At 34.1% G+C, this 11,044-nt stretch overlaps 1 protein-coding gene across 2 annotated transcripts; it reads right to left on the bottom strand.

Moving 5' to 3' along the window:
* Positions 1-376: 376 nt before the first annotated feature.
* Positions 377-10,357, bottom strand: LOC124361904. 2 transcript variants are annotated; one of them, XM_046815960.1, is made up of 5 exons: positions 10,080-10,357; positions 8,743-8,792; positions 7,581-7,641; positions 3,363-3,576; positions 377-1,706 (listed from the first exon to the last, which is right to left on the bottom strand). In XM_046815960.1, exons 1-5 carry the CDS (start codon positions 10,082-10,084, stop codon positions 867-869), a joined length of 1,170 nt encoding a protein of 389 aa, XP_046671916.1. In that variant the 5' UTR covers positions 10,085-10,357; the 3' UTR covers positions 377-866. The 2 variants fall into 2 exon arrangements, with proteins under 2 accessions (XP_046671916.1, XP_046671917.1); XM_046815961.1 differs by lacking the exon at positions 8,743-8,792 and having other exon boundaries at positions 7,581-7,692; positions 10,080-10,350.
* Positions 10,358-11,044: the final 687 nt, after the last annotated feature.

The following is an 11,044-nucleotide window of genomic DNA, read 5'->3' as shown; positions in this document are numbered from 1 at the left end:
TTATCGCCAAAAATTAGTCTCTAAAATATAACCTAACATAATGACAAATTGTGTGCATAAAGAAATAACTATACACAAATCTTAACATTCCTTGAAAAATTATGAGTTCTCAAAGATACAGTGACATAAAAAGATTGATCATCTAAATACATAGAAGCAACAGAGGAAGAAGGATTAAAGCTATCCGATCTCCAAACTGTGTTCCTTTCCTTTGTTGGGGACAACCAATGAAGGGCAAAATTAAATTTTTATAGAAAACCAATAATGTTTTGAGCATATTCTATATATATATATATATATATATATATATATATATATATATATTTAACAGTATAAAATCATGTTGACAATGTTTAAAAAAGTAGTTAAAATTCGGTTGAAATTAAAAAAATTTAAATATACAGATGTGTATAATCCAACAGAAAATTAACAAATGTTCTGTTGTTTTCTAAGTCCATGAATCTTACTTTCATTATGCATGAATGAAAGAACTATAGCTATGGAAATTTAATAGTATATACATTTATAATCTTTTAAATAATATATAATATAAGTTTAAATAAGTTTTCAATTATATATATATATACACGCTAAACTTCACCACTACAGAACATTCAGAAATATGTTTCGTTACGGAAACCAGTCAGTTCAGTACTAGAATACTAGAGCAATTCATTCTAATTATAATATTAGAAACGTAGGCTAAGTGTCTGGATATTGCATGTTAATGTGTTAATGTTTAAAGTTGCATGTTTCATAAACAAATACATTAAGTGTATTAAGGAATAAATCAAATAGTCGTTCCAGTCCACTCTCATTCACACCCACTCTCACGCGGGATCTACAGTTTCCCTGGAATTCGGCATTTACTCTGACGGCATTCTTATAAACGATGAGTCTATATCCATATTCGTATCCGTTCTGTCGTTTTCGTTAGGGTCTGAATTGTTTTTGCAGATGGTTGGGATCTTCTCTAACAGCCACTCTTGTTGTTTATTGAAGTTTTCCCCTAACTTTCCAATAAGCCCGATAATCTGTTCCGACCTGCTCTCAATGATATCCGTCTGCTCCTGAAGATCTCTGGACGTTCCCTGATGCAGGGACGTATTGCCAATCTGTTTCATGAACTGACTCAACTCGTGTTTAATACTTGTGCTCAGATTGATCAATCCTCCGTTTTGACTCTCTGAGATGGTGAATACTACATCATCAAACATTTTCTTCATCATCGTGTTGAAATCCTTTATCTGGAGCCGAGCTGAATTTTCAATATTCAGGATTATCTCGTTGACGCCATCACCAACGTGTATCTTCATGTCTGAAACATTTTCTGCTGTCTGATTTATCACCTGTGCCACGTTAGCCAGACTTTTCACTTCCTCCAAGAGCTGTTCATAACTGTTCCTAACACAACCCTCAGCCAAGACGCTCGCATCGGTCATGGTTGTGAAGAGTACATATTGACCTGTCGTGATAGTCTTTTCGATGCCGTCCAGCTTGTTCTGCACCTCGAGGAAGCCATTGTCCATGACTGCACCCAGCTCGTTCTTTATACCCTGGAGATGCTCGTGGGCAGGGCTGATCAGACCGGTGGCATCTCCCGTCGTTGTCAGGGCAACCAAGCTACGTGTCACATTTTCGGTCATCTCCTTGATCTCACCTTGCATCTTATCCACTGTGTGGGCAATGCTTTCAATTTCGCTGCTCTGAAATAGAATAACAAAAAAATAAGTAATAACTCAAGACATAGAATAAAACAATAATTAAAAAAGAAATAAAACAGCTTTGCTTAGATTGTTGTCAAATGACCTTATTAATGTTATAACCTTATTATTAATGTAATAACCTTATATCAACCTCATTAATGAGGTTATTAGAATGCTGAAACTTTAAAATGACGTTAGAAATTTTTCATTGGTCAATAAAAAAAGGTAATGTACGTATTATGAGTTGTATTAAAATACTGGGATATCTCTTCATGTTGTACCGATAATATAAGACGGAACCGTTAGTATAACTTTTTGGTCAAAGTAAGAGGTCAAGAGGAGTTATTGAAGTTATGTTTAGTTCAAGGGAAAATGTGTTAGATTTTCATTGCAATTAATTGAACACTATGTCAAGATTATTTCTGTATTCAAGTTTAATATTTTTTTTATTCAGAGGATTTAAAAGTTTTAAGTTCTAACGGACGGATAAATATTTTCGATTTTCTTTTCAAATTATTGAAAGGTTTAGAGAACTAGGTGATTTTTATTTAGTTTATTGAGTGAAGAGCAAAAAGAAGTCTGTTATTAGTTTGGTTAAAAAGGTAATGGGACAATATATTGAATTTATTTCAAGATATCATGTGAATTGTATATAAAAGTCTTATATATTCAAAATCTAACTCCACGATTATTTTCAAATTTCAATTTAACAGCATGTGTGGTACATGTATTATGCACCAATTTGCTATAGTTTTTTTTAATCGGATTTTTGCGCTTCGAAAATTTTGCACGTGGTGTAAATTTCAAAATGAAAAGACACGTAGAAATGAGAACATTTCGAGTTGTGACACGAATGTCAGGACCATTGTGAATGAACAAGTGTGAACAAGATTAAATTATATTAGGGCATGTTTAATTTCAATTGGATATGTTCGTGTTTTAACTATTTATTGGCTTTTATTGTTTAATATTAAATGTCAAATGTATATCTGGAACATGTGCATATCAGGGTGATGTTTGGTTGAAAGAAATATTTGACATACTTTTGTGTGCCTATGTTTGGAAAGAAATGTCAAAAATTTATATAGATATTTTGGAAAAGTGTCTTACATGATAAATATATTTTACATTCTGGTAAATTTTGAATTTTAAGAATTAAAATTTAAGAGTACTTGAAATGAAGAATTTTATTTTTGAATTTATGGAAATTTGAATTAACATCTTTTTTGGGCGAAGGTATGCCAGTTATGTAGTTGACATCATGTCTAGGCTTGCAAGAACCTTTTCCCTTGGGGAACTAATCCCACTAACTCCAACAGTCATCTCCCGCAGTAGACTAGACCTATAGACTGTCCCTTGCGCCCCAGAATCTCCACTTTTTCGGTTACTGATGTGCCGCTCCTGGATATCCATGAAGTTGTTCAGATTTAAGTAACACATCGGTTTTTGCTGTACCCAGTGTGGGTTCAACTGGAAGGTATAAGCCAGAAGTGATCCCTCCAATCACGAAATATGGACTAAATAACAATTCAATCAGGAATTCCTGTATTGAATAATGGATCTTTAATTTTTACATACACAAAATTTGGTTTGTATACATTTAGTTGTATGCAATATTTCTTGTATAACCTTAACCCAGTTCTAAGGAGGTCTCACCTGCTGATTAACTTGTGTCTGTAGGTCCTTGAGGCGGTTGTCCAGGTTATTAAGTTTAGCATCTATATGCATCATTGTTGACCCCAGTTTGTTCAGATTATCCTCCAGTCTGGAAAGAGAGGACATCTGATCCCGGCCCAGTTGTACCGCTCCTTGTACGTGTTCCTTCAGTATTTGATTATTTTCCTTGACAGTCGTTGGAAGTTCATGGAAACTGAAACAAATGATTGCTAAATTATGTGTGGTCTCCCTCTTTATCACAGGTTTTTGAAAAAAAAGTATTCGCATAAGACATTCGTCTCTTAACCTTTCTCATATTTAACTATTGTAATGTTGAGTATTTACAGCAATAACTTTTCACAGCCTATATCTACCTCTATACTGCCTTATGTATAATTTCTACCTACCTCATCTACCTTCTTCAGAGCCTAGGCCTACATGATAGACCTAGATGTTATATATCACTATTTTTTACAGTTTGGTCGCAGAAATCTGAGTATAATATGAGTAAATTAAGACTACATAAACGAATTAATAATAAACATTTGGAGAACAGATATTTTATTCCAATGACATGTACTATTTATCATTCTTGGTCGACCATATTGACTTACTTCTTAAGGAATAGAGTCTACGTGATCACATACGCCATGCTTGTCTATTTCACTTGGATTAAGTGGGTGTTTAATAGGTTATTACAGGTCGACTATATTGACTTACTTCTTAAGGAATAGAGTCTACGTGATCACATACGCCATGCTTGTCTATTTCTTTTGGATTAAGTGGGTGTTTAACAGGTTATTACAGGTCGACCATATTGACTTACTTCTTAAGGAATAGAGTCTACGTGATCACATACGCCATGCTTGTCTATTTCACTTGGATTAAGTGGGTGTTTAACAGGTTATTACAGGTCGACCATATTGACTTACTTCTTAAGGAATAGAGTCTACGTGATCACATACGCCATGCTTGTCTATTTCACTTGGATTAGGTGGGTGTTTAACAGGTTATTACAGGTCGACCATATTGACTTACTTCTTAAGGAATAGAGTCTACGTTATCACATACGCCATGCTTGTCTATTTCACTTGGATTAGGTGGGTGTTTAACAGGTTATTACAGGTCGACCATATTGACTTACTTCTTAAGGAATAGAGTCTACGTGATCACATACGCCATGCTTGTCTATTTCACTTGAATTAGGTGGGTGTTTAACAGGTTATTACAGGTCGACCATATTGACTTACTTCTTAAGGAATAGAGTTTACGTGATCACATACGCCATGCTTGTCTATTTCACTTGGATTAAGTGGGTGTTTAATAGGTTATTACAGGTCGACTATATTGACTTACTTCTTAAGGAATAGAGTCTACGTGATCACATACGCCATGCTTGTCTATTTCACTTGGATTAAGTGGGTGTTTAACAGGTTATTACAGGTCGACCATATTGACTTACTTCTTAAGGAATAGAGTCTACGTGATCACATACGCCATGCTTGTCTATTTCACTTGGATTAAGTGGGTGTTTAACAGGTTATTACAGGTCGACCATATTGACTTACTTCTTAAGGAATAGAGTCTACGTTATCACATACGCCATGCTTGTCTATTTCACTTGGATTAGGTGGGTGTTTAACAGGTTATTACAGGTCGACCATATTGACTTACTTCTTAAGGAATAGAGTCTACGTGATCACATACGCCATGCTTGTCTATTTCACTTGGATTAAGTGGGTGTTTAACAGGTTATTACAGGTCGACCATATTGACTTACTTCTTAAGGAATAGAGTCTACGTGATCACATACGCCATGCTTGTCTATTTCACTTGGATTAGGTGGGTGTTTAACAGGTTATTACAGGTCGACCATATTGACTTACTTCTTAAGGAATAGAGTCTACGTGATCACATACGCCATGCTTGTCTATTTCACTTGGATTAAGTGGGTGTTTAACAGGTTATTACAGGTCGACCATATTGACTTACTTCTTAGGGAATAAAGTCTACTTGATCACATACGCCATGCTTGTCTATTTCACTTGGATTAGGTGGGAGATTGAGAGATAGTATGAATGTAGTTGACATATTTGTCAGGAATCAACGTAGTTGTACTAATTCCCCTTCACAATTAGGTACAGTGTAGATTACAGTAGCCTGATGTCTACTTTGAGATAGATTGTCATAACCACCATGCCCACGTGTCGCCAAAGGTTTAGCATTTATTTGACCTAAAAATTAGTTTTGTTGTTTTCTATGATCTTCTTCGTAGAATTCATTAAATAGAAGTGTTTTTTTAGTATGAGGAAGGGTCTTAAATTTACAGGATGTCTCACTTGGAGGTAGTTTTCCAGACACAACCCATAACTTTTGTTCAAATAAGGCATACCAAAATTTCTTCGGATCTTTATTTCTTTCGATAATTTTCCTTCACCTTCCAAACGTCATTTTTTCATTTAAATCCTTTTTTACATCAATAAAGTTAGGGATAAAGTAACCTCTTTCTCGCCGACATCGCTTCCTTTTGAGAGGTAGAAAATAAGATCCGATCATCATATAATGACATAAAATTTTCACAGTAAGTCAAATAAAGTTTGTTGTTCTAATAATGTGGTTTTTTAGATGCCTGGTAAGAAAAACTGACCTCCGGATAGTACCAAAGTACAAACGCTATTTAAAAAGGTAAAAATAGAAAACTGTTTAATTTTGTTTTAAAAGAAATGTGTTTAACTTTTTCTATTACATACGTTACTAAAGGATTGTTTTATTTCAATTAATTTTAACGAGACATAAGTTCAAAAGTTCAAACCTACTACTTGTTTTGATATTTTTTAATAGCAATTATTTCATATTTTCATATTAAATTAAAGAATATATTTTTAATTTTTTTAGGTGTTTATTATAATGAAATTTTGGGACTTTTCATGCAAAGTTTGTGAAGATTCTTTCTACTTAAATTAAAATCATTAATCTCTTGAAAATCTTTGTTTTACTTTGAACGTGGGTTTAACTCGAATTGTCCTTCTCTGTGTCGCTACTTATTGGGGTCGGTACTTTGGGGACATGTTATCTGGGGCTTCCACTGGGGAGAGGGGTCTCACTGTCAATCTCAACGATCGTGTCATTCACTCGGTTGTATGAATGTTATGAACAAAGTAGGAGTACGTTAGATCAAGCAAATCAAGCAAGCCAACGCTAAGACAACCCTCAAAGGGTTACATGCACAGATAGATATTAATTTAATTTTCCTCATATAGAATTAAAGGTTCAAGTACAATTTCAAGTCTATAGGGCACTTAGTTCACGAGTTATCTTGCAGACAGATAGAACCTTTTCAAGCTATTCGAGTGAAGGCTTCGCTAACGCTCAGCCAATTAAGTGCATCTGTTCTGTTCTACCTACCAGCACATTTAGATGAATCCACTCATTCAATATCGTAGGTCTATAGTTTATTTCCTAACTGGCTGAACGTTAGCTCTAGGGATAGGAAAATGTGTATCTGTCTGTCTGTCTTTTTATCCGCCTATGTCAACACGATATTTATATAATTAACTGGTCAATTTTCATTTTTAAATAAGCAATACCGTTTTCAACTATAGTGGATTTCACCTCACGGCACTAGACTTATAGCGTTAGAGAACATGTTTTGCATTGCTCCTATAAATAACCAAGAAGGCAACGGGAATATCGCAGAATAAGTAAATTTGTGATCAAAATCAGTGAACTTTAAACTTTGCAGGAAATTTCGTTTCTACACAGACTAGAATAACTTCTATGACGTGCATATTCACCCATGGGATTTGGCTGAGCGTCATTGAAGCCAGGGTATAATGGTGCAATTTCTTTTTTGTCTGGTTCTGTAAAATTTTATTTCCTCTATGATCTCTGCCTGTCTACAGTGTGTGTCAAGAATGAAATGAGTTGAAATTTAGAATAATATGGCATTGAAATTTTGAATAGGATCTCAGCGAAAACCTTGTGAAAAGCCATATAGACCCATTATAGAGCCAGCATAGACTGAAAAAAATGAAATAGTCTTCTCTTAGTCCACCTCAAAAATCTACCTAAAAAGTATATATTTACTGTATCTATTTATTTATTATACAGAGTCGATAAAAATGAAATTCAGCAACACTGTTATATGATCGATAATAAGTATGAACCAGTATTTTGTCCAGCTATGCTAATTCTTAAGTAGTTGTAATATTTTCTTACGCTGTTGAATGTTGATGGTAATGTGAATGGAAATGTGTCTGGATAGAAGAGATGCAACACAAAAACCAGGAACACAAGTTGCGTACACTTCATGGTAGATGCCTGAATACACCTGGAACATTCACATATAACAGTTACATTGTTACTACATTTGTACAAGAGATGCAACACAGAACCAGGAACACAAGTTGTGTACACTTCATGGTAGATGCCTGAATACACCTGGAACATTCACATATAACAGTTACATTGTTACTACATTTGTACAAGAGATGCAACACAGAACCAGGAACACAAGTTGTGTACACTTCATGGTAGATGCCTGAATACACCTGGAACATTCACATATAACAGTTACATTGTTACTACATTTGTACAAGAGATGCAACACAGAACCAGGAACACAAGTTGTGTACACTTCATGGTAGATGCCTGAATATACCTGGAACATTCACATATAACAGTTACATTGTTACTACATTTGTACAAGAGATGCAACACAGAACCAGGAACACAAGTTGCGTACACTTCATGGTAGATGCCTGAATATACCTGGAACATTCACATATAACAGTTACATTGTTACTACATTTGTACAAGAGATGCAACACAGAACCAAGAACACAAGTTGCGTACACTTCATGGCAGATGCCTGAATATAACTGGAACATTCACATATAACAGTTACATTGTTACTGCATTTGTACAAGAGATGCAACACAGAACCAAGAACACAAGTTGCGTACACTTCATGGTAGATGCCTGAATATACCTGGAACATTCACATATAACAGTTACATTGTTACTGCATTTGTACAAGAGATGCAACACAGAACCAAGAACACAAGTTGCGTACACTTCATGGTAGATGCCTGAATATACCTGGAACATTCACATATAACAGTTACATTGTTACTACATTTGTACAAGAGATGCAACACAGCACCAAGAACACAAGTTGTGTACACTTCATGGTAGATGCCTGAATATACCTGGAACATTCACATATAACAGTTACATTGTTACTACATTTGTACAAGAGATGCAACACAGCACCAAGAACACAAGTTGTGTACACTTCATGGTAGATGCCTGAATATACCTGGAACATTCACATATAACAGTTAAATTGTTACTACATTTGTACAAGAGATGCAACACAGCACCAAGAACACAAGTTGTGTACACTTCATGGTAGATGCCTGAATATACCTGGAACACTGACATATAACAGTTACATTGTTACTACATTTGTACCAAATGTTAAGCTTACTTGTGTTTTGTTTGCAAAATATATTGATTACTCTGATTTAAATAATAATGGTTACAACAATTTTAAATGTCTGATCAAGAACTTACTTTAAACCTTCCTCGGCACTTTGCAGTAGTTATTTAGGCATTAAGAGTTAAACTTCACAAGACTCACAAGAGATGTATAAAAGAATATTTATATGCTTACTCTACAAAAGTATCAACACAACATATTTTATTTGTGTACAAGATTTTTATAACAAATGACGTATATTGTATATAAAAGTGCAATTGAATTAATTAATAATTTACATCATCTTCCAAAGACGTTCCAATCTCTCAAGTACTTTCTTACAGGTATAAAAACCCTACGAAACAATTGAATTAATTGGAAGTTTTGTAATGAACAGTAACTTTTTTTATATGTACTGTATTTATAACTTTGCAATGTAACTGTAAATAATAGTAATAACGAGTTTATTAATTACTGACGTGCCGTGTAACACGATGCCCTTGTAATGTAAAATGTATTAAAATAGCCAAATCATCACGATAACTTTCATTATATCATAGATGGCATGAAAACGATGAATGTAGAACAAAGTTCAATGGTACTTTAAAATTAACCAATAAAGCTACTATAAGTTTGTTTTTCACAATGGAAGGATTGAGAAGGAAACAGGATTATTTTGGACATTTGCCATCGTTCAGTGACACAAAAAAATCAACACTACGATTCGAGATCTGCAATCTGATCTCTTTTTCAGGGAAAAAACTAACCTAACACATTACAAACTAGGTTAAAATAAACAAATCATACCAGAGCGTTGTGGCACACGTAAGTTAGAATAATTCCTAAAATGATGTGTTAGGTTAGTTTTTTTACCTGAAGAAGAGATCAGATTGCAAATCTCGAAACGCACTGTTACTGATTTTTTTTATCACTAAACGATAGCAAATGTTTTTTAAAATATCATGTTTTCTTCACAAAACTACTATGTCTAATACTCAAAACCTTTTTAAGTTCATAGTGGGTGTTATTTAATGACAATAAATAACATCACTACAGTGTTTACACATTTTGTGGTATGAGATTCAAACTCCATAGCCCTCACTTATTAAAACACACTCTTCAATACAAAATTGTACAATATTTAAGTTATTTTAATCGACTTAATCATTTCAATTTAGGAAATGTTTAAATTGGCAAAACTGCTTAAGCTTAACATCTGGCAGAGGTATACTTACATCATCGTATCTGCAGACGTTGTGTGGACACTTGGGATGGAACAATGTAGAATTCTGTAACTCAACTATCGCACTCTCCTCCCTACTCCCAACATTTATTAGTCCGTCTATTGAATTCTTGTGTAATCAGTTGGCTTGTTACGATTGGTTCACATTCGAGATAGGGATTTTCATTCTTGGAAAATCCCTACCACACATCACATTAACCTCATCTTTTAAGCGGTCGTGTAAACAGTTTTCAATGCAATATTTCCGGTCACGTCCTTTAAGATATCTTTTTCAATACTGGAAAAAGAAAGAAAACTTGATCACCATGATTTATGAGTATTTTTTATTTGGTGTATATCGTGATTAATCACACAACAAGTCAACCAATCAAAATGTAATTATTTTAAGCTATGACCCTTGATTGATTAGCTTGAGGTTATCAAGGCCGTCTGTTTGTATTTTCTATTGCACAAATGATTCCGTGGGGAAAACTAGACGTCATTACGGTACAAAATAACTGTCAGTAACACTAATTTAAGTTTAAAACTGTGTGCCAGCCAATACACATATATAGGTATCCCATTTTTGTATAAAACTTATATAAAGTTAACCGTTATGCATGGTCAATTTGTGCTTTTATCTACATATGTTCCTACTTCAATTGTTTTGCACTTTATATTTGACTGTTTGTTAAATATATAAGAAATAAATTAGATTCAATCCTTCCATGTAGTTATTATTGTAAATCCCATCCAAATTCGTGCTGTCTCTTTGAAACTAACCCCTTTGAAACTTATTTCCACTCTCTAGAATGTGTAGTAAAAAAAAACGAATTCGATCAAAAGTATATACAAAAACTATTAATCCAAATGCTGTGCAGCTTTGTTTATACGTGCTGGTAATGTTTAAAACAATAAAAACTGTTTAGTCGAAGACAGTCGATGTAAACTATTGGACACAGGAGGATGTTGATCAAT

This window comes from Homalodisca vitripennis, chromosome 5 (assembly GCF_021130785.1).
Source record: "Homalodisca vitripennis isolate AUS2020 chromosome 5, UT_GWSS_2.1, whole genome shotgun sequence".
In the NCBI taxonomy this organism is placed as follows: Eukaryota; Metazoa; Arthropoda; class Insecta; order Hemiptera; family Cicadellidae; genus Homalodisca; species Homalodisca vitripennis.
The sequence above is the reverse complement of the archived record's forward strand: the minus strand, read 5'-3'. Positions and strand labels throughout refer to the sequence as shown.

Coding starts and splice junctions, on each gene's coding strand:
- LOC124361904 (XM_046815960.1), bottom strand. Junction 7,642..8,742: donor ACAACTTGTGTTCTTGGTGC/TGTGTTGCATCT, acceptor GTTCCTGGTTTT/TGTGTTGCATCTCTTCTATC. Junction 1,707..3,362: donor AGACACAAGTTAATCAGCAG/GTGAGACCTCCT, acceptor ATTCTATTTCAG/AGCAGCGAAATTGAAAGCAT.